This window comes from Sturnus vulgaris, chromosome 6 (assembly GCF_052056855.1).
Source record: "Sturnus vulgaris isolate bStuVul1 chromosome 6, bStuVul1.hap1, whole genome shotgun sequence".
Lineage (NCBI taxonomy): Eukaryota > Metazoa > Chordata > Aves > Passeriformes > Sturnidae > Sturnus > Sturnus vulgaris.
Genome location: NC_142248.1, coordinates 39,106,298 through 39,130,760, shown reverse-complemented (window position 1 = coordinate 39,130,760; position 24,463 = coordinate 39,106,298). Strand labels below are relative to the sequence as shown.

The 24,463-nt window shown below is 39.3% G+C and overlaps 1 protein-coding gene across 1 annotated transcript in view; it reads right to left on the bottom strand.

Moving 5' to 3' along the window:
• Positions 1–686: 686 nt before the first annotated feature.
• ASPG (asparaginase) overlaps positions 687–24,463 on the bottom strand; it is a 44,271-nt gene continuing 20,494 nt past the window's right edge. Inside the window, exons 8-16 of the mRNA XM_014871877.2 lie at positions 23,517–23,702; positions 20,481–20,594; positions 17,374–17,493; positions 16,201–16,296; positions 15,186–15,349; positions 8,791–8,877; positions 3,074–3,173; positions 2,705–2,763; positions 687–1,100 (exon numbers count right to left, since the gene is read on the bottom strand). Coding sequence (XP_014727363.2) covers positions 2,710–2,763; positions 3,074–3,173; positions 8,791–8,877; positions 15,186–15,349; positions 16,201–16,296; positions 17,374–17,493; positions 20,481–20,594; positions 23,517–23,702 — 921 coding nt within the window. The 3' untranslated portion in view covers positions 687–1,100; positions 2,705–2,709. The remainder of the gene's footprint in view (positions 1,101–2,704; positions 2,764–3,073; positions 3,174–8,790; positions 8,878–15,185; positions 15,350–16,200; positions 16,297–17,373; positions 17,494–20,480; positions 20,595–23,516; positions 23,703–24,463) is intronic.

The window sequence follows — 24,463 nt, the reverse complement described above, 5'->3', positions numbered from 1 at the left end:
TCCCTTGCTTTGGTGTGATCTGACATGCAGTATACCTTGGGAAATTTTTAATACTAGCAGGCTCAGCAAGTAGTCCTTGCAGCTTTTCTCCATGATAAGAATAGCTGCGGGAAGGTTGAGTAGTATAAAGAGGAAAAAGAAAAAACTATCTGCACTTCAAAGATTCCCTTCAGATGTAGCAGATAGAAAATCCACACAGATTACTGCAGAAGCTGTAGGTGAAATTAAAAGCTGCCATCTCCAATATATGCATTTGCCTGAAGTATTCTCTATGTTTACATATGCTAGGGCCGACACAGCTGTACATATCGTCTTCTTTATTTAGTCTGAAAGTGTTGGGACTTTAAACTTGGGGTCTGTTAATACTGAGATCCCATTTACAGTCCAAAGAATTATGTGTCCAGCATGTAGCAATCTTGATTATATTCCGGTCAGGATGTGGGAAAGATGCTATTAGAAACAAAACAATCAATTCACTCAGGCAGTCCCACAAACATGCTTTATGGCATCTGCCTCCTACTCATTTCAAGTGAGGGTTTATAGTGACACATTGGTGAAGATTAGTACACAACTGCAGGCAGATGCCCATGACTGATTCAATTGTTTGCACTGACACTCGCAATTGCTGTAATTGCAGCTGGAGTGATAAAAGTCATTGCAAAAAAACAGACAAAGCGAAATCAACATTGTTCCTCAGAGATTTTATTAGTTGAATCCCAGAAATGCACAATCCACTGTTTTTCCTTGGTATGAATTCACCACAGCATTTCCATTTGCTATGCTTGCAATACTGTCCTCAGTGGTTTAACGTAAGAACATTCAAAAAACCTCTTTAAAATCAGAACTTGTAACAGGAACAGCCTTGCATTCCGGCCTCACTTGCTTAAAAGATTTTCTTTCCAGAAATGTGATTAAAAAATAAAGGCAGCAAATGATTTTTAGACAATCAGTATGATCCTAAATAAAGAATCTTTCTAAGCTGTAGCTTTCCTGTATGTCCCAGGCAGCGCTACCATTGTTCTTTTCCTCCCATAACAGCTTAGCACCATTAATGCTTCAAGCTGGTATTTCTGATGAGGAGTGACCATCTTCTACAGCCCCTGGAGAAAGAGAGGATGGATGTTTAGAATGGGCAATATCCAAAGCCTGCCCGAGAACAGATTGTCCTGTAGCCTGCCAAGCCAGTTCTCATGCAGTGCTGAAGACTTCCTTCAGATTGCCTACACTACTGGTGGCTCAGTCCAAAGGAATTATGAGGTGATCCATGGAGGAGTTGAGGATTAACACATTCACTCCTCACTTACAAAAGAGAAGGGATTTTTGCAGACCTATTTCAATGAAAATGGAAATCCCTTTGCAGCCTAACTCATATTCTAGAGGTATTTTAGCATTGCCATCCTGACTACTGGAAAACTTTCATTTAAATGCTCAAGATTGTGATTGTATCTAATCCTTCTATATTGGGTAAAACCAAAGAAAACCTCAAAACTTTAAAGGAAAGCAAAGAAATCTGCCTGATTGTATCCTTCATTAATATAATGAAGTAAAGTGAAGTATGGAGAAAATCAAAAATTCCAGTTGCAGTCCCCACTAATATCTCTCAAATGGGACATAGAAGTGGCCAGATAACCATCGATGCAGCAAAACCTTTAATTATATTTTGTGCTAATTTTAATAAATAAAGGAGATAATCTCCTCCCAATATTTAAATTGGGAGTAGACTTGCCAATATATGGGAGAAATCTAAATAAAAAATACATTGCATCAGAAAGGAGCTCTGAGAAATGAAAGGTGAGTGTTTTAAATGCTTCCAGTTACAGCACAGCACTGGAGTAGGTCAAACGCCCCAACAAGTTCCCTGTATAGAGACACTTCAGATCTGATGCTCTGAATACGAGGCACACACACAGGGCCAGGGAAACACTGGATGATGGCAGCACAAAAGGGATTCATGTCGGGCACAACTGGGCATCTGTCTCTGCAGCCTGAGGAAGAGGGAGGCCATGGCACTGCCCTGTCCTGTGGCAGAGCAGGAGCAGCCCCTGGGCACAGCTCTCTGTGACAGAGCTTTCTGCAGCCCATGAGTGGAGTACAACTAGCTCTGGTGTCTGACAAATCTGGCACACGTTTCCCATGTGGTTGACAATGTTACACTAGGAGATTGTCTGGTTTAGGGTGCTCCACTGAAAGCCAGAAGGAGAGGGCAGTTGAAAATGCTGCAGGGGGCACAGTGGCTGCTCCTGAATGGCAGTGGTGGCCGTGCAGCTGTAATGGGGAAGGGAACGCTCCTGTGCTGGGGCAGGGCACCCTGAGAGCTGGGCCTGGCCAACATGCCTGATAAAAGGCATTTCCTCTCCAATGCAGGCAAGACAGAGGAGCCTTTTATTGCAACAGGCTGATGGAACATCACATTGTTGCCCTCAGTGGTTTTATTTTAGTAGCTTTTACATTCCCAACCAAGTTCAGAACTACACTGTGGAATGCACAAAGAAGCATTTCCAGGTTTAAGCAGAAACAACAATAAACATTAGCCCCACTCTACAAGGAAGGATTTAAGTATTCAGAGTCAAATCAGAAACCAAGACAGGGGCAGCAGATGAACCCAGATGTCCCATGGTGTACTAGGGCTTAAATACAAGATCCCTCTTCATACTTGTGCTGATGATACATTTCAGAACTCCAGCACTTGAGAACAAAATCTTACCTTTCCTATTGCCTTTGTCTAAGGAAGTCAAGAACCTCCTTCTGTCCTGTAGCCTCTGCCTGTAAGTAGAAACATGATTAAATCCTGTCATCCTGTGCACCAGGACATGCAAATACTCACTTGTGAGAATTAAGACTATGTTACCACAAAATAATTAAAATCCAATTTAAATTTTAATTCCTCTGACATAGTTGAGAAAATTCTTGTTCCAACTATTTATTACTTCACAACAGCACCAGATTTGACTTTGTAACAAATTCTAATCCAGTTTATAGCCCAGCGTATATTTTTCCCAGATTAGTATTATCCAAGAGCACGTGTTATTACTCAGCTAGCACTTCAAGGGAGCACAGCTGTATGGACACTTACTACTTGGAGAGGATTCCTGCCATCATAACCAGTTTGGTCCAGGTCTGCACCAGCCAGGTACCAGGCATACAGCCCATCCACATCGCCTTTAGCTGTAAGGCTGGAAAAAGAATAATTAATATTGGTTGTAAATCTTTCTGCTAATTTCAGTGAGCTCCTGGGTCCTCTCAATGAGCACAGCAGGTGAAGGCTAAACCAGGCTCAACATGGATGCCAGGGTAGAGAGGTAAGGAACACTATTACAACAGCTTTGAATAGCTGAGCAAGCAACACAGCTTGATGAATCAGTTCCTTAAATTATTAGGGCTGTGCTATAAGTACTTACAACAGGCTAGTTTCACATAGTGGGTGTGACTATGACCAAAGGGGAAAAAAAAGTCACGCAGTTTCATATTTCACAACATAATATTTATCTCATGGAATGAGTTGGGGGGAGGGAAATGGCTAAATCAAGGTGCAGCTGAGTGAGAGCACAAGCACATGTGCCAGCAATCCACAGGATTTACTTAAAACTCCTAAGAAACCCCCTTCACAAGTTTGCTCTCAGTAGTTATGACATTAAGTACATTTATGTGATATTATTTGGACAGTAACACAGGTATATTTTGAGTTTCACAAAACAATTTGTAGGATTTAAATGGGCAGCAAACAAAAAAAAGAAAAAAGCTTTTCAAAAATTACCTCTGCCTGCCACATATAACAAGCAATAGAAAGGATCAGAATGAATCATACACGAATAAGTTAAAGTTTTCAGAGGAATGCATACTGGGTTATTTCGTTGCACATCTGCTGCTGTGCATTCCTATCCACAATACTTCAACTTTATTTTTAACTCTCATTTTGGTAAAAGGGCTAATAGTCTGTACATATGCAAAGTCATGCCAGTCTGTACCAAGCCTGAAGACAGGCTGAACTGATGGGAAGGTTAGGAGGATGACCTTCAGTCTTTTCAGGATACCAGCATCTGTAAAGCTTCAGACCTGAGTTTGCCATGAGCTTGCAGATTGTTTCAGCAGAACCCTGCTGGTAATCATCAAGTGAGGTTGAATCTCATTGGGAGAGGGGAAACCTCCCCGGCATTATTAAGTTCAGAGTTTGCTGCCTTAACCAGAGCTTGTTGTGGGTGACAAGCACTGTGCTGGTAACAGGGATGGAGATGGTGATGAGCTCTTGGGAGTGATGACCAAGCCAGGCAGACATGGTGAAGAGTGGAGAAGGCTCAAGATGCAAGGGACAGTCATGGAAGAAACCATGAAAGCAGAGCTGCAACATTCACTTCTCTACTGGGTTGAAACTACTTCTGTTGTTAATTAAATCACTTAAGTACCTGAAAATATGTTTTCAGGGGAGTGGATGCCTCTAATTGCAGCAGTCCCAGAGGTTGGGCACGAAAAGGGAAAGTAAACAGTCTCTGTGTTCCTCCATGCAATCCCTAGGTGACCTATGGCTGAGGCCTTTGGGGGACAGGGAAGTGGTAGTGGGGTACTAAGAGGTTTAACAGTGCTGCAGTCTGGCATCATGAAGGAAAAGATCAATAAATCATTACTGAGAACTGCCATCACAAAAGAAAAGGCCTCTCAGAAGCAATAAGGAAACAGAGGAAAGCAAAGGAGGTCCAACAGGCAGCTCAGTGGGAGGTTAGTAAGGAAACTGGAAACAGGAAAGAGGCGAGCATTAGTCAAGAAAAAGTGTAAGCATTAGTAAAGCGAAGAAATCGCTTAGCAGCCACTTCTGGAACACATGAATTATATTTATTTACAAAGACTAGTCTGTTGCTGTTAACACTGTAAGGTCACAGGCTAAGGAAGAAACAAGAAGCCTACCTAGAGAGTTATGAGAGTATCACCAACACTGGACAGGAGAGCACATTGTATTTGCCAACCAAATTGCATCGTTCAGCCATGTGCAAAGCAGAAACCGCTTTGGACAAAGACTTTCAGAAATATTACCTGCCAGGGCACCACAGCTACATCTCTGCAAGCAACAAACAAGGATGGCTGCACTTACTGAAAAATTAACTGCCTATTAACAGCACTTATTCTGAAAGAGCAATTTAACTCTCACCGCAGAGGTCAAAACCATGATCTCCTGTGAAATCAGAGCAATCCAACTACACAGAAGTATCTTCAATTTTGCAGCAGCCATTTACTGATCAACTGAGAACCTTATTCTGTGGGGACTGTGACCAGAGAACAAAGGATGATGTAGGTTGTGAGAAAAATTAGATACCAGTCTAAACAGAAGATACCTACTATTTACTAGATTGATTATCATCAGGAGCACCACAAAACATTTTCTCCAAATCCAGATTACCATAGTCAAGCCATACACATTTGGATTTCCTTTACACACAGTAAGTGTACTTCATATACTAAAATATATACAGAGGACTTCTCAATTTACACTATAGGAACCCTGGCTCTGTATTTGTCTCAAAGGTATTTATGCCAGCAATGCTAACTACAAGTGCAACCTCTAAGCAGCAAGTCCATCACTATTATATAATGAAATGGAATAAAGATATCTTCAATATACCAGGATGTTTAGAACCTGCTTTGTTGATAAAGAACTATCTACCATAGTTTACTAAACTGACTGATACCTTTGACAATTGATAATCCCAGGCATCCTGCCTATCAGTACTCTTGCATTCAGAAAATTATTATGTATCCAGTTCACAGTTTCAGCAGGGCTAATGTAGCCATGATGATGGCAGAGCTAAGATATTGAGAATTGTGACAGCGCTCTCTATTCCTCCAATTATACCAGCATCAAGCTGCAATTTAAGGAGTGCTCTGTTACTGCCAGGGGACCAGGAGTGAAGCTTGTCAGATCTCAGAGGGTTTACCACAAGAGCCAGTGCAGTTGTAGATTTGGGAAGTAAAAAGTACAATGAAATGACACCTTGAGGTTCCCTCCTGCCTCTTCACTTATTAGGATTTCATCTTTCCCTGGAACACAAAGCTGTACTTTATCAGCAATTCTCCTTTTTCTACTTCTATATAAAATAATCAGGACAGACTTTCTTTTTTTTTCAGGTGTGTCATCACCCTGACAAAAGAGGAAAAAAAATTTTTCTTATTATTTTTTAAGATGAAGATCCAAAGAAAAAAAAAATTCCAGCAGTCCAGCACAAGGCATGGATTGCTCTGTCCTCAACACATTTGGGAGTGCTGGTCTTAGCTTGTGTCTCCACATGTCTCTCAGCTCAGACAGACTTCTTTGAAAGACAGCAAGCAGTAGAAGCTTGGTCCTTATTCCTCCAGAGGCATATTTACCCTTCCTCCCCCAGCCCTACCCCCTCTCTTTATGTTAAATTGAAGAGGCATCTTATTCTGAAAGGTGGTGATTTTGAAAGGCTGCATCCTTGTATATATCATACCATATCATAGCATTTTATGAAATTTAAGAATATGAGGAAGCTGATTTGGCTTTATGCCTCTGTTTAATTTTGTGAAGTACAGACCTGAAGTACCTCAATTCTACACACGCTTTTTTCCTTTTACAAAACAAACACAAATCAACTGTTTACCAATTCCAGAAGTCCAGAAGCTTTCAGAATAAGTCTTGAGTGTCCCAATTTATCTCACCATGGTTTGGTTTTTCAGACAGATGACAATACTACTGCAATATGAGAAGATATTCTGACATTTTTAACAGATTACTAACACTGAGATCTCATTTCGAAATAAAGCCATGAACCAGATACCAAACATCAACAAAGTGATTCTAAAACCAGACTAACACCTCTCACTTTAAAAAAGACATCAGCAAATGAAACCATGAAAGATTTAATAACTATGTGCATCTCCACTTCCTACACAAGAGTTCCCACTGATACTTGTCCAACCCTCAGTTCTGGCTGGTACTCCTTTCCCTCTCAAACATCACCAATGCCAAATGAACACATTTATTTTTATTTTAGCTCCATAATCTTCCAAGTGAACTATTCCATTCTATTTTAAGATCATTAGTCGAAACAGAAGGAGGCTGAGCAGACTATTAGAACACAAAAATCACTGTTCATGGTCTTTCGTAACAGTCTGTTTGAGGATTGGTAGGTAGCAAAGAGGGAAAACATGCTTATAGTTTAACTCAGAGAGAACTGCATGGGGGAAAAAGTTAAGTTTGCTAAGTGCAGAAACACAGAGCTTATCAGAAAGCAAACAGCTTCATCCTTCTAAACCCCAAAAACTTGACATACTGTCTTGGTGACAAATTCAGACCGGTAGAAATTTCAGCTTAAGGCAAAAGATAGAAGAAATGTAGGAAAATAGTTCAAATTAGACAGAGGGGAGATGTTATAAACAGCTGGTTCTATATGCAGCTTGACCACGTGGCCATGTTGACTGTCATGAAGGTGCAGTGCCTGCAAAGAGGGGGCTTAAAACAAGAGAGCAGACAAAGTGAGCCAGAGCATGCTGGAAAAGTGAGTGTATCAGTAAGGTCATCTGAGGACACTGTAGAAGTACCAGAGACATTTTGGCAAGAGGACAAACACCAGCACCTCAGATTTAGTAACTCATAGGTAGCTGAATAACACTCTATGGGAAAAGTCCACTTTGTTAGAAATGAGTATGCCAGGCCCTCTAAAACAGCAGAGCAAATGAAGAGCTTCAGCTCTACACGAGCAGGGAAGGAACAGCACTTCAGTCACTGACCACTGCCTGGCTTTGCTCCTGCCACACAGATCCAGGTGCACAATGATCTCTAAAAAGCTGTAACAAACTGCATGAGAACCCCATTTTGTAATTTTGTGTGAAGAACCCTTTTCCTCTTCTTGGGTTCTGGGTGGGGGTTTTTTTGGTTGGTTGGTTGGTTTTTTGTTTTTCTTTTTTTTTTTTTTTTGTTTTGTTTTGGTTTTGGGGGTTTTTTTAAGGTTGGTTTTTGGGGTTTTTTTGCTTTGTTTGTTTGTTTTGGACATATTACTGCCAGGTCAGCTAGCCAAACTGGTTCTGCACATGCCACCAGGACTAAGCAAGGGGCCCAGTTTATTTGCAGGGGAATGTCATTCCCCAAAGCTTTTGGCAGAGGCAAACTGCACAAAGCAAGGGTTTAGTTCTATCCTATCACTTGCAGTGCTCTGGGAAGTGACTCCATGGTAAAAGCCTTATTACCCTGTCTCCTCTGAGAATGTTATGACAATGGAAGCACTCCAGACAGTGTTCCTTAATTCCAGAATTATATCCTCTTAAAATTAAATATATTGATGGTGAGCAGCAGTTCACAAGTTTAGGGGTTAAACCTATTTGTCTATTTAATTTACTTATTTTTAAGAACAATACTACATACTAATTGGAATAGAAGCCATTCCAATATAAGTGAAAAGTGGACTTTAAGGCAATAAAAATGATACATTTTGTGCAGCTTTATTTTTAAAGACAGATGTTACAAAATCACACCTTGAACAGCTTCTTTTCACCATTCCTCAACAAGAGACTTTGGGGGGACATGGGGTATTTATTGACTTCCAGCTCACTTATCCTCACAGTCCTCTCTCCTTTGGAACTCTCTGAGTTATTGGCTCTTTGAAACAGAGTTGATTCTTAATTTCATCACTTCACTTGTTGCCTTATTATTCATCTATCACAGAAAGAGTCCCCTCATGTGCCAGGGACTCAACTGTTTATTGAAAGTGCTCCATTTTCGAGTCTCCTCTGAAAAGCCATCCCACTCCACACCCATTTTAGGGCATAGCACTCATATATCACATTTACCTGCAGAGTATTGTTCCAATATCCTCCAAGTCATGGCTTGAAAGGTGTGCTCCTGTTTCTCGTAACAAGTTAATGACTGGTATGTGCCTTTATGAGAGAAATAGAAAAAAATGAGAAAGTGACTTGACTTGGAGTGGCTTTTTTTCCCCCTGAATCCAACACTGTCATATACACCAACAGTCAGTGAAAGTTCTCACATTCTCTTTTCCACAATCACAGAACCAATGAATCTTTTCCAAGGTGACAGATGCAGTAAACAGAGCTTTCCTCCCGCTCAAAAACTCATTCACACACTAAGTTCAAGGAAGTGTTAAGTTCAACTCTAAAAAGGAAAGGGATGCATACCCTTCTCTTCCAAGAATTCTTAGGATCTTAACCTTAATTCTAGTTTAATTCAACAGTAGAAATATTAGTAACTGAAATACATGCAAACTGGGAGAATATTTATTACATAGCATCATTCCTTTATTTTAAAGACTACAATACCCATATAGATCAGTCTTAAATAAAACATTGTGTCTTGCAGAGAAGCAATGAATCTTTATGCTAATGGAGAAGCTAATTGGATTTCAAAATGATGGTAAGTATTCTTGTGAACCTCTGTCAAAAGCACATCTTTTCCTAAATTCTTCCTCCCAATATCTTTATTATTGATTTCTACCTGGAGACTTTAGGAGGTCTTCCTTGTCCTTTCCTTTGAGATAAAGGGACAAATGAGATAAAGGGACAAATGGCACTACCAGCCAAGACCTACACCTTAGTCAGACTAAGAAATTCCGTGCAAAGGTTGCTCTCTAAAGGTACTGCTGTTGGTAGAAAATAACATGAGAAGTAAAAAATCTGCAAAATACATTTTTCATAACTAACCTAGTGGAAGTTTAGAACTAGGTTTGAAAAGGAGATGACAGAATGCTCCTCTGTTAAACAACTGATCTAGATTACAAATCAAAACACAGGGTTTTTTTCTGCAGAAAGAGCATGATGACCCAATAGATCAGGAAGAGTTTCATAGATCCTATTTTAACTAAGTTGCTATAATATAACACTTCAAAACAAGGAGGTAGGCTTATCATTTAATAGGAAATACATAAGATTTTCCAACTAAAAGATCATCTGTAGTAATTAAAAATTAAAATATAGACTTTCTGCTTAATCACTTGGTGGTAGCCATTGGCCTTTCCATTTTTGAATTGGACTAAACTACTTATCTAATCTCTCTGCCTGTTTTTAGGAAATTCCATCTTCAATCAGAAGTTACTTTACAGTTATCCACATAAAGCCTATGTAAGCTTGAAAATGAATTATCCCTTGAGGGTGTGGTAAGAAATTAAAGGAATGCTACTTATTTTCATATAAGATCTTTAGTGTCTAAACTAACCAAAGAACTATACATGTCCTATAGGAATCATCATAACACAGGTTATTGACCCTAATAGAGAGATTTTTTTTTTTTAAGTTGCACTTTGTTCCAATTGACAGCTGAAGAAAAAGATCTTCCTTTGCTTCACAGCAAAGCATTGCTGGGACAGCACATGCCTCAAGTTTGTTCACTTATCTAAAATATTTTCTCAGGTGGGTCCCTTACGACATGGCTTGTCATCCACAAGCATCTCCTTGAGCCAGCAAATAATGGCATGGTCTCCTACTTTCCAATCCATGGTGAAGCATGAATTCTACATGCATGAATTTCTTAGTTTTAAGTCTTAATCCAAACAGTAATTAGCTGAAATGATTTTTTTCCTGAAATAGATTAAAGTAGAACATGTCTCTTCACTCAGGCTCTCATTGGGCACCGAAAAGAACATGGGGAGTGTCTGTTTACTCTCCAAGGACTGCCCTGGAGTGTTCCTTATCTCCCACCTTATAGAGGAAATCTCAGCATGAAATGAGCATTTTTTAAAACAAAAGCTTTGCTATAGGACAGCACTAGAAGATAAAAGGCTGCTAAGCATGCTGTAATGTTGTGTGGTATCTTCCCTCAATGTGCTCCACCTACGAGGTCTGTATCTCTAGATACCAGCAAAAAGACATTTTCTCTTCCTTTTGTAACTATTTACTCCTTACTGGTAGGAAGAATCTCTCTAGAAAGCCCTTCACATCCCACTGACACCACACAGCCATTACTGCTCTGAGTGGGACCCTGTAAATATTTGGTACAGACAGATTTGGGATCATTTACCCTGCTCATTTAATACAGCAAATTTAAACAAGGAAAAAAAAAGTGGCTTGAAATAAATTAAATTTGTAGGCATTGTAACTGATAGTGTTTACATTAAATGCTTACAATAAAACATTTCTAAACAGAAGTACAATGTCCTGATGCGTCACTCAAAGTCACATTTCTTGGTGAAGTGGAAAGAAGTGCTTGTGCACTACTGCTTGTTAAAGACAGGGCAAGGGAGAGGAAGAGTAGGGGCAAATAGTAATGCAAAAAATGTCAGATTTAGTACTGTAGCTGTGAAGTGCAGATCTGTCCAAGGAAGCAAACAGACCACCTCTGACATTCCCACCACTCAACATGAAAACTATGCGGGAGGCAAGGCACTGCAGCTTGTTCCTACTTGCACCCCAACGCTATCTACATTCTGAACAAACTTAAGCCTTCTCCAGAGCACCACTTCTGCTGTCTTGTACCTACCACAAGGGTATTATTTGTATCTCAAGAGGCTGGCTGTGAATTTTCTGATACTGTTATGTCTTGGGCACATGAGATGTATTTGTCTTTAGAAATTGTTTCTTTAAGTGCTTGTCTCCTGTGGCTTTACAAAAGCCTCACAAGGGTCACAGTTGAACTGATCTGAAGTTCAGGTGATGTCATGAGACACGAACTTCTTGGGAATGGCTCAAATGCAATTCCTCTTCTAGAGTGACAGCACAAAACGAAAAACAAAAGAACTGCTGGACAGCCAAAGCTCACGGTGCAGAGGGATGGCAATATCCTCTTGTCAGCCCTGGCTTGCACAGCTCCATGCTCATTTTAACCCCATCTGTGAGCTGTTCCTAACCCTCCCTTTTCCTACTGTGTTCCGCCACCAAACCACGGCTCTTGGTCAGAGACAGGCTGTAGAAACATTGTTATTCTGCATATGTTACTTGAGATAGCTTCTTAGTAGTATCAGTTGTTCATCCCTCTCTGAAGAAGAAATAGACAAAAGGTGTTTCTAGTGTCTCATACCTGCTAGTTCCATTGTTGATAACGCTGGACATTAAAACTCGCGTGTATACTAATATTTTAATCTATTAATATCAGAATATCTTATTTGGTGCAGTCTTCAACATTCAGCACTATGAGGAAAGTTTGAGTTCCAGGTACTCCTACCAGTTTATGAGGGCTCTGGATTCACAGGAATCCAGGTTCTGTACAGTACCTATCATCCCAGGTCCTCACCTAGCAGACACTTATTAAAAGTGAATCAACTTCAAAAGGGATGAATCATACATGTGAAATTAACACACATGTAAGAGTTTGCAGGATTGGGGCCTTAGGGTGCACACCTTCCACCAACTCTCGTTAAAGAAATGCAGGTGTAATGCATATCCAAACTTGACTGGCTTCATTCTTTTTCATGCTTGCTCCCCTAGCAACCAGAATGGTTATGGCAGGATCAGCTTAGTTTCACTTATTCAGTTTTCTGCATGGTATCAGTGGGAATTTTGTGCTCAAACACTGTAAGGACAGGCTTCAGTGCACTTCTTGGAGTCAGTGGTGGTTAGATTTTCTCTCTGCCTTAGATTTCCTGAAGTAATGTAAATGTAACCTTGCAAAATATCAAGTATTTAAATTCATATTTATGTGGGAGGTAATTTTACTACCTCTAATCTGATGTTCTCACAGCACTGTATGAGCAACTCCCTATTTTCAACCTTTTACCACTGCTCTACAAGTAAATGGAAGCACTTTTACTACTTAAAATATACACAATTTTTTATTCAAGACATTTTCCTGCTTAGAGAGTTTCTGTTATTAAAAAAATATTATTCTATTGTTTTGAAAATGAATTATCCCTCAAGGGTGCTGTAGGAAATTAAAGGAATGCTACTTATTTTGATATTTTGATATGTTAAGCAACTGGCCTAAATTAACAGTGGTCTGTTTAGCTTCATGCATAAAGTGAGTGAGACTACAGGCAAACTGCAGTTACAAATGAAAAAGCGGAAATGCAGTCGTTTATTTCTTATTTAGAAAAAACAAAGAGTCACTTAAAGTAAAAAAATTTAAGAGACCATCAATGACATAAATCAAGTCACTAGTCTATCAGCTGACAGTGCTATGTTAAGAAGCTTTTAAGAAGAGACATAACTCCTGATCATCTTTATAAATTAATAAATGGAAGAGAGAAATCAGTCACCATTATACAGGTTTGCATGCTGGTTAAAAGGCAAGCCACTGAGCAATGTTACATAAAAGACTGGAAGAAAGCTATTTTTAAGATTAGTGGATACTGTACTGCAGTTAAATGCCAATTAAACAAATATTAATTCTCAGAAAATGGGATTAAGCTGATGCAATGTTCAGTAAAATTGAGAAAGTTACAATATTAAACAGTTTAAAGCATTTACTACTCATTATCATCAGTTTTCCCCCTCACCCCTTCCCTCTCTGCCACTTTCTATCAGGATTATATCTTTGCTTTCAGCTTGCAAGTGTTTAATAAATAGAATTTAAATACTTCTGTAGCAGAAATCTTTTTAGTGGGTATCTAATTACACACATATACAGCTGTCTGCTCTTTAGCATTCTCCTTTATATGCTTACCAGTGTGAAATGCAGTGTGAGTACACAGCAGATCATAAATACACATTTATGAGATTAGTTCTAAGTCAACTCTTCCTCTCATTCCAACAGTAGAAACAAAAAGAGAAACTGAAAATGGTTATGGTGCAGTTTCCTTTTACAATTCCCTGCATCAAAATGGGTGTGCAGTTTTAAAGAGCTTAAGAGTCATAGTAGGAGTCTAATATAGGAGTGGCAATTCTAAGGAATCCAAACAACAAGCTCATGTGAAATTCCTCAGGCGGTAGATGGGTGTGGTAAAAAAAGTAGGTGCCTGATTTGCAGGAACATCTAATAGTATCTAATGCTTTAGCATTTTCTCACATTGGACCAGAGCCACCTCTCTTCAACTCCAAGGTTATTTGTTTGATTTGCTGTTGGGCTTGTTTTTGCTTTAAGACTGCAGAGCTTATATATTCATGAGGTAAAGCAACAGCCACAAAGCTGCCGGGGACCATGCAGGAGGAATGGCAATAGCACAGCGTGGCCAGGCCAGACTCCAGTTCTCACAGTCAGAGAGCCTGGTGAGTTTTCCACATCTTTGAAACAGAAGAATCCTTCAAGTTATTCCTGCAGCCCATGGTTATCCAGGACTGTCAGACCTCCCAGGGAGCTAACTCCATCTTGACAGACCAGGTGAACCTGTCAACATTAGAAAGCTGTAGGAATATTTAGGGACATTCACCCATGAAGACCATGAAAATTCAATGACTCGGAGCTCTTTTACAGGAAAAAATGGCTTTTCTCCTGCTATGATACAGACTGAATATGAGATAAGGAGCTGAAAGTGGATCAAAGACAAGGAGAGATTATGGTGTGCAGCTTCTAACATGCTGGAAGACCAATGGCTCTATGAATCCCCAGGCTATACAAACGAAATCTTAGAAAATTAAATTCTGATTACTGATAACTTTTATATTCTGTGATATGGCCATTCCTTAGGACTATACAACATGAAAGAGACCCATAAAGTGCAAGTCCGTGACTACCATTCAAGAACTGCTGACATTCATAACAGCAGGAAGAGGAAATCCACAAAGTAGGCAGAGCCATGCAACCATCCCATATAATTATGAGTGGGTGGAAGGGAAAAATCAAAAAACCAGTCATTCAGCAAGAGACTCGGGAAAGCACTGGTGGAAGGCAAAGATTAAAACATGTCAACCTACCAGTATATTTTGTGCCAACTGAAACAGTCTGGTCTTGATGAGAAAGGGAAGGGCAGAAAGAGCACAGACAGCCCATGGTCCTGCACTCTCACTTCTGACAATCAAAAGGAGTGATCAGTTTGGCTCTGTTTTATAAGAAAGCTTCAGAATAAAGAGTGGAGCCCTGAAATTATGGACAAAGACTTGGCAGGAGGACAGCAATAATACCTTATGCTAAAATTCTGCATGCATACCAAGCTGCTTGCTTTCATTCCACATTATTTTAAAAAATCTTTTCATTTAGGCTAGTCACATCCTTTGAAATAAGCTGATATGTGTTATTTTAACTGCTGTCATTTACACATGACTGCTGAGACCAGACAAGACCAGAACACAGGATGGATGGATGGAGTTGAAATCCAAAATGACAAAAGGTTTATAAACTTTATATAGAGCAGTACATAAATTGTTACCTGAACTTGATGGCATTCATCAGCGGGGTAGATCCATATCTGTCTCTGGCATAAACAGTTGCACCAGACATCAACAAATACTCAACTAAGGGCAGGTGCCCTTCAGAGGCTGCAATGTGGAGTGGAGTTCGGCCGTCGTAGTCTCCACAGCTCAGGTTTCCACCCTACAAAACCACATATCCTTCACATGCTAAAAAGATAATGGCTGCACATTAAGCTGTTGCAAACGTCACACAGTAGGATGTATACAGCACATTCTAATTCTGCCACCAAATTGTTAAGCCTGTCAAAGTTTATCTTGCAGCATTGTTTTAGTGCCAATAAAGATATTTATTCCACCTCCTGCACGTTTCCTGCTGAGATATGTTCTTTATTACAACACACCATACAGCAGCTTTGTGCCTGTAGACTGCTAATTGTTCTTGTCTTAGTTAATTCTTACTTTCAAGATATATTTATCCTTTCTTGACACCTGTTACCAAAATCAATAGTAGGGTAAACCAAGGCAAAGAAGGGGGGAAAAGAGATGACAGGGAAACGCCTGTTTCTTCTTTGGGTATAACCCAAGTTCAGAGCTTTGGGGAGAGCCAGAAATCCTGAATTAGCACTGCACTGTGTTTTGCTTAAATATAATTTTCAAGCTCTTTTTTTTTATTCCTGACAGATTTACATCCAAAAAGTGGATATTATGAATATGCATAAAGAAAGTTAAGCGAAAAGAAAGCAGCACAAATCATTTTAAAATGTTCCAAAGTTAGCAGATAAGAACTTGCATTTTAATCTACCTGTATTTTGAGAGTTCAAGAGAAAATGTAAACAGCTGAAAACCAGAGAGGGACAAGAACATACCAGTTCTGAAAGGCAAAGACCAAGAAGTCTAGAAACCATTTGTAACCATCATAACACCTTGACTCTAAAACTTAGGTTGTCACTTTCCATGAGCATGGCTTCCTATCATTAATTACAGTTCTATTTAAAATTTAAGGTTTTATACACACTGTTCATTTTACATTACCATTTCTGCTATGGCTCTTAGTGCATCTATGTCACCCAGTTTAGCTGCAGCACAAGCCAAAGGTGGAATTAATGCATCTCGCACGGCTTCTAACTCCTGAGAAACAAATAAAATTAAACACTTAATATCAGCCTTGCCTCTAATGTGATTGACACCCAAGTCGTAAAAACACTGCCCTTGCTTTCATGTAAAGTTTCCAAATTAGTCATTTGGATATTTAGAAATGGTAGCATTTAGTTCTTGGAAGGAAAGAAGTCTCATGTTTATGTTACGTTTTGTCAGTCTCACATCCATAAGATTTATATTCCTCCCTGGCAACAGTACAAGTACCTGATATCTTTACAAACCATTTAAGGTGCACACACTAATTGTCATCTCTGTACTGCCATAGCTACACATCAGTACAGTAAGAGAAACAGTGCTGGTGGGAGTTGGAAAAGACCATATCCTCAAGACTGGATCAATTTTATTAATGTTATTCCTCGGGTATTTGTGTAACCTGTACTTTCAAACCTACACCGACAACCTTCCTAGGCTCCCTGAATATTCTCCCATTTCTCATGCTTACTAAAGAAGAACTAAAGAATGCATTCAGTATTCATTAGTTAATGGAACTAAAGAATGCATTCAGTATTCATTAGTTAATAAAAATCTCATTTTCCCTGAACCCAAGTCAAGAGAAAAGTGAGTATTTGTACAACCAGTACTATATTATCTAATTTATATTATATTTTCTAATTGGGAGGGACTAAACACCACAAATTACACTTGTGCAGTGCTTCCTTAGTATTAGCCTTCTATGACTGCATGTACAATTAAGCTGTTTTACCCATTATTATTTGGATTGCTCCAAACTGTCAATACATTTGACCAGAAAAATACAAAGCACTTTTTTATATCATCAATACCCTGAATTAGAGCATCTGTCTGAGGCTTGTTATTGCAACCAGCCAGCCAAAAAAATAATCCCAAGATAGAGCTACAAAGAGGGGGGGAAAAAAGTTAATATGTTTTTAATTGAAAACATTTTAGTTATAGAATTTTCATTGTGTCCTTTCTCCCTAACTCCATATGCCAATTTTCTTTCAGCTTTGCTGTTTGTCTTTAATCTAGGCTCATTTAATTCAGTTTACAGCTTTACATGATATTAATTTTAAATATTTAAGTATATACCTCCTTGCTGCTGATACTTAGAGATTTGGCAATCACTTGAATAAACTTGCTATCTCTCAAAGAGATCTTGGCTCCTGTGGGTACAACAGTCATTTCTCCTCTTAGATTCTCACTCAGCATCTGAAAAGCAAGCAATCAAACCCTTTGTTAGCAGAGGAAAAATATGGTGGTAGTCTAATAAAAAAACCTTAGAATCAAGTTAGAAAATTGTTTGGAGAAAATTATGGAAACTAATTGAATGCAGACAAAAGATTAAAGAAATAGTTACTGTCCCATGCAGACTGCACGTTTAAAAAGACAAAGGAGGGAGAGAGACGGGCAAACAAAACTTTCTTCCAAAGCAAAGAAAATCAAAATAAACACATAACAAAACACCCCAAATTTTAGAATATGCAGACAAAAGTTCCCTAGTGGGGTAAGCTGCAGCATACTTAAAAACACAAAGATAATGAGTAATGAGCAGAGTGAGGCTTAAGACCAGAATATTCTGAAATGCTGCCTCTTGCCAGCATTCAGAAACCTCAGGACTCCTACACAGACTGTGTACATAGACCTCAAAACAAAGCCCAGTGCTGCCTGTAGACAGTCATGTATTTCCATGGGTTTTCAAACAGCTCCATTAGCCCTGATTTTCTTAAAATTTGGACATAGATCCAGCTTTGAATGCAGAAAATCTACAGTAGTACCAGTCATTAAGTATCCAAACAGCCATGTAACTGTTTGCAGGATGGGTGCCTCCAATATAACTGGGAAAAAGACCAAATCAAAATGTAGAAAGGTCAGCCAATTCATGTGTAGAGAGTACTTGAATAGGGCAATAAAGAAATGAAAATACTCTAAACGACAGATTCTGGGAATCTTGGAGAACATAGATAGAAGCCAGTCATCAAGAAAAAGCAACTAGTTTCCTCAATCTGACAATTTTACACACGGGCACTCTTTCAGGAAAGGTTGCTGATGCAGCTATAAAGCACATAGTTATTTCAATTAGAATTTTAAAAAGCAGGATTGTGAAAGTTTGCAAGAAACAGATGTGATGTTGGCAGGAGGAATGCCCCAGGTTTACTTATGTCTAGGCATGCCCTTTATTAAAAAAACCCTCCAAGAGCTGACAACACCATAGCTGTCTGCTGGAAGAGTCCCATATACATGTAACTCAGAGGATACCAACTGCTTTGGCACAGTTTTAGAATTTGACAGGTTGAGATCATTGCTTTACACGAGTAACCTTAGCAATTGGCACCTGTGCTAAAAGCACCCAGTGCAAAACCCTGTGTGCCTTATTCAGTGCTACCAGCTCTTCAGACATTTGTATGTGTCTGGGGGCACATTCCTCACTCTTCATGTTGAAAAAGAATCCTAAAATAACCACGCCAGCTTCAGGAGAGCTTCTGTCTCTTGGGAGACTATTGTTTGGTGATATGTTTAGCTGAAGATATTGCCACAGACAACATATTTCCAGGCTTTCTTCTTCTCCTGGGCTCTGTAACTCATTCCTGCCCAGGCAATGCAGCACGCTATTCCCTTAGTTGTGCCAGCACAATTGTTTGTGGGTCTGTACAATGAGTCAAATGAGGAAACCAATCCTGCATAACTCAAAGAAATTGCAAAAGTTATTTTGTTTTTCAAACCCTATAAAGGAGGTCCAGCACACCACACACAAACACTGTGTAGCACAATGCAAAGGGAAGCACATGAAAACGCAGAATTATCTTGTGACATGGTACCTAAAACACTTATCATCAAATCCTCACCTGAGTAAGTCAGCTATCTCACCTCAGCAAACTGGATCTCAAATTAAGTTTTAACTCACACACCCAGGCAAGACGCCAGCTGGGAAGGTTTCCCCTGTCCCAGGTCAAATAAAATCCACTGTGCAAGAAGATTAAAGTCTGCATTAAAAAAAAGCAAGCTAGTGCATGTATGATTCAGGGTCAGTGAGTATGCCAGAGGGGTATCACTGAAGAGCTGGGGTTTCTGAAGTGCAAACACATCCAGTACCCCTGGTCCTCACAGCACTGTGTCATCTGCCAGGCATGTCCTTTACACAGAGCATGTTCTGGGCATCCTCACACACAGAGCTCCTCCTCCTTCCATTTCTCAGCTTTAGCAAACAACTGCAAGCTCAGAGGCTGAAACTGTGTCTAAGCACTGTAAGTGGTACTTCCAGCCGCTACACTTAGCATCACAGGTATACAAATATGTTTGTCTCAAGAGCTGCTGCTGGTTGGAAGATGTGGAGAATAAAAGAATGATTTGGTTTGTTATGGTAATATAAAGCACCATCCTGAGATACACATGTGCCTACAGTGTTAAGTCTGGAGAGTGACTCATCATGATGTCATCTCACAAAGTGTCAGGATTAAGATTTCACTGCATACAAACACAGAAATTCATGCATTCCTGCAGACTGCTGCTGCCTTATCTAATTCATAGCTATATGTTCCTTGTATAAAAGGAACATGATTAAACAGTTATGTAACCTGCAGGAAAAAAAAGCCTTGATTAAACAACCAATGAACAGCAAGAACATTGTTAAAGGGACTCCGATTTTAAGAAGGGTTACAACTGGTTCTAGAATAATCCTCTACTTTTTATGTATTATAAAGTGTATCTCCTTTTAGAGAAAGAAAATCTAATACTGTTATGAATAATGCTGTAAAGGAAGAGGCTGTAGGCAATATTTATTTTCAGAATAAGCTTTGTGTGAATGAGTCTGGGATTAAATCTTCACCACACTAAGATCAGTGACAAGATCTTTGCTGACTTCAGTAGGGTTGGGATTCTGTCTCCTATAAGAATTTCCACATAGAGTTTTCAGTACAGAAGTGTCCAAGCTAGACTACTACCATTTAAAGATGGCATTTGTATGGCTTAGTCGTGGTCTTCACCTGACTTACGCAGAGAATTCTTTTCTCTCCCTATCTTCATACATTTGTTTGCTTAATAGTATTTTCCATAAGAAAAAAACATGGGCTGTTCACATTACAGTTCTGGAACCAACAGCTTTTAAATGCAAGAGAAAAGCTCAAGGAATGAAGCTAAGCAGAAGTTAGCACAGTAGATGCAAAACTTAAAGTCTTTCAAGGTCACACTGAAATATTTACCTGCCTCTTCTCCTCCCAGCTAAGGTTTCTCTTGCTGAGCGTGTATGACAGTTTAGTTAGGGCTGCCTCTGGTGTCATATCACCTCCAGGAATTACTCCAGCATCAGCGAGAGTCTGAATAAAGAGGAATAATGATTCTAATTAGCACAGCATTCAGAAATACCTGCACATACAGAAGAGGAGTAGCTGCACAGAATGCAGTGTGCAGCCAAGCCTCCACTCTCTTGCTCCTCCTACTGTAATTTTTGTACTTTTAGTTATCAAATACCAAGCAAATACTAGAGCAATCTGAGTAAGTTGACTTTTACTTTAAATTCCTTTTCCTGCAATAACACTGAAGAATTCCACCAAATGCTTGCCACGGTCGCTTACTATGCTAAAAGGGAAAGGTTACAGGTCCATATCAGCTATCTGCAGAGTTGTCAGATTCCCTTTATTGAAAAGCTGGAGTTACTCTGTTTTAACCCAGTGGCATTTTGAACACTGCCAAGTAGGCTGTTCTCACACAGACATATTTACCATTCTTTTATGGGGCATTGCTTTGGATGAATTCCAGCACTACAGCGTGCTCACAGCGGGAGTGCTTTCAGATCCTTGCAGGCTGCACTAGCAGTGTATGATTTAGAAGATACAGCTAAAATACGTAATTTGCACAGTTCTGACAAGAACAACTGAAAAAGATGACCTTTTAAACTTATCTTTCTGGTAGTTAAAAAAATGAAATGTCTGAACAAAAGCAAAAAGAAGGAGGATCTTTGCTATGATCAGCAAGCGTTTTAAGTGTACAAGACAGCAAAGACAAAGATTTCAGATCTCTTGTCATTAAACTGTACCTGGGCAAATCACAGATTGCCTTTTTTGCCATAATGTGATGTCTCACAGTAAATCATCCTGAACTAGGTTCTTTGCACTACATTTTACTTTTAGTTATCTTGTATACAAGCTTCATCTTAAAATCTTGTTGTGGCTTAACAAATATTTTCAGCAAGATACAGAGCCTTAATTAGCTCATTAACAACCTCTGGGAGACCCAGAGTAACATTTTTTAAAGTCCCATGGGAAACCATATATAGAGAAGGTGAGAAATACTTCCTGTACTGCAAAGCTAAGCAAAGAACAGTTAGGGCTTGGGTCAGTGAAAGAGGAGGAGGAAGGGATTTCCCAGCTTCCTTCCTATACCTAAAGTCCTCTCAATTATAAGTTTCTACGGTGTGGATGGATCAGAGGCCAGACATTCAGTTAATTAAAACAAACACTTCAAGGGAAGCCAGGGACTCAGCTGACCTACCTGACTAGCTCGAATGAGTAAAGACTGGCCTAGCCATGTGAAAAGATCTTTGAAATATTTCATTTAAAGAAAAATCAAAGTAAAATTAACATTACAGCAACTTTACAGCATTCACTCATGATACTTCCTCCACTGAGCAGCTCCTCAGGAAAAAGAGAAGGCAGTGAAAGAACAAGTGTGAAGTAATTTTGTAGGACTTGTCTTGGTCAGTGTTCTCCTCAAAGGATGCCAAGAAAACAGGGCAACCTCCAACAACTGATGCTGAAGCAACATAGTACAAACTCCATATAAAAAAATGGAAGCCAGAAGAGAACACATTTCCACACAGTCTTAAAGTGGTTCAGTAAGACCTGAGCAAAATCTTTCAATTCAGTATATCAACAGTCTGGATCAGAGTGCAAAAAGCCATTTTAGATGTCTACTTGGAGAATCTTTTAACCAGAGCATACGAGAGGGATTTTCTTCTTCTTTTCATTTAGCAGTTCATTTCAAACAGAAGATCACATACAATCTGGGGTTCATTTTCATGTTGTTTTTCAAATATAATTTTGGTGTCTTTTATTGACTTAACTGCTGCTTCCCTTTCAACTGAGCTGTTCCATACATTCTGCCTATTTCTACAGTATTTGCTACAAAGCATGGGATCTTTGCAAAAGTCACTAATTCTCAAAACATCTCCATTAAGTTATGCAAAAGTTTTACCAATATCCAAATAATTGACCATATCAGAAAATACCAAGTTTGGATACTAAGGAGGTATAAAGAAAATCTTACAATCTCCTTTTCTTTTTCCTCAAAGCAGATTTTGTGCAAATATTATCAAAAGCTGTGTCAAAACCAAAACTAAAAGAGGCAGGTTTCAGCACCAGACTGGAGTATTTAGGTTTGCCATGCAGTCAAAGAAGAGGCTGGCTCTTCTACATGAGTGAATGCTCCCAACAAAACCAGGTGTCCAAGAGGATGAGTCACCCTCTGGTAGTGCTGCTTGGCTATGTAGTGTCTGGTCCTTTTCTAAAGGCCAGTTAAACCAGCTTCTCTCAAACTAATACATGCAGCACATATTCTAATATGGCTTTGTGCTTTTAGTAGTCCCAGTGATGTTGTGTTTTGGTAAACAGTTGAGAAACACACTACAAAATGCCCTGAATACTAACAGCACGTACACAAAGCCTGCTTTAAGCCAACCCTCATGGTTTAAACTAAACTGATTTCCATTCTTTAATACAGACAATTCCTTAGATACTGTTCTCCAATCTCGCCCTGAATTCAGTTGTACTTCCAGTCAAATAAAGAACTGGGATTTGGAATATTGCTTGCATCTACAGGCTTTCTTCTTGCTCCTACACTGTAGCTAAGCAACTGTTATCCTATCAAATACTACTTTATTTGATCATCTGACCCTTAAGCTAGCTTTTAGATCAGTGTAATTCCTCTGAGAGAGATTCTACAGATCTAATGCAAAGTGTCCTGGAGTACTGCACATGACAAGAGTGAGCAATCACTAATTTGGGATTTGTGTTGCCTGTTTTGACCATTCAGACCAGGAGTAACAGGATCTTGTTTGTAGATATATGTTGAAATGCTTCCAGCTTAAGATTTTTCAGATGTAGTTATTTTATGAACAACAACTTTACAGTTAATAAACCTGGTTTTGTATGCTGGGACTACTGGAAGTTTAAAGCAAGTTGTATCAGTAGGATGTTTCTTTTATACAGCAGTGGGGAATGAAGTGGTTGCACACTCCTCACCTGTCCTGTTGCATAGACTGTTTTAACAGCCCCACGTAAGCACTGGGTGCAGTTCAGAATCACCACTTTGCGTTCAGCTGCTTTCCTCAGTTCTTCCAGTAAATCTTCTCTCTTGTCTGGGGCATTGCCACTTCCATAAGTTTCGAGTACTATGCCCTCAATTGGAGGCTGAAGAAACGCTTTTACCTGGTTAAAGACAAGACAGGGAACAGAGACAAAAGGTGTGTTAAGTCATCCTTAAAATTTTCACGTATGGTACAGCATTTTTAAAAGTGGTCTATTCCTGCTATAGTCTTCCATCCAGGCTCTCATGCCTTACAGTCTTCTTACATCCTTCTGTGCTTCCCTTTTGCAATAAGTGAGACTGTAGAATGAGCTTTAAAAAAATGAGACTTTCCCTCTCTGCCTTCCTTTAAAATTTCTAGAGGGTTAGATTTTAAAACAGTAAACTGTTATGTACAGTCATTAGCTGATGTGAAAAAGGATGCTGTTGTTAAAGTGCCATTAACAGGCTGTACTGTTGCACCACTGTTTGGTGCAACAAAAAGGTACAGTTACACCTATGAAATAAATGTTGAATTATTAACTGAGATTAGAACTCCACACCCCTGCCCAGATTTTTTTGCTTTAGCAGAGTTTTGTTAACCAATGTCTGCCTAAGAGACAGAGTGTTTCACCTTTCAGGAAAGAACATTCTAATGAAGTATGAAGGTTTTAATCCCAAACCAAATTGATTTAACTCAGAGACACGTATATATTCTGGGCCAGTTGATATTGAAATAGATATTGTGCCTCACTGTAAGAGAATGTCATAACAGAATGCCTAGAAAAGTTCTCTTCCTAGAAAGATGTATTTTCAACAACCTAGATGTTTCCTTGCTGATCACATATGCTAAATGCAATAGACTGTAAACCCCCATGAGGCTAACTATGCAGTTGGAGTTTTA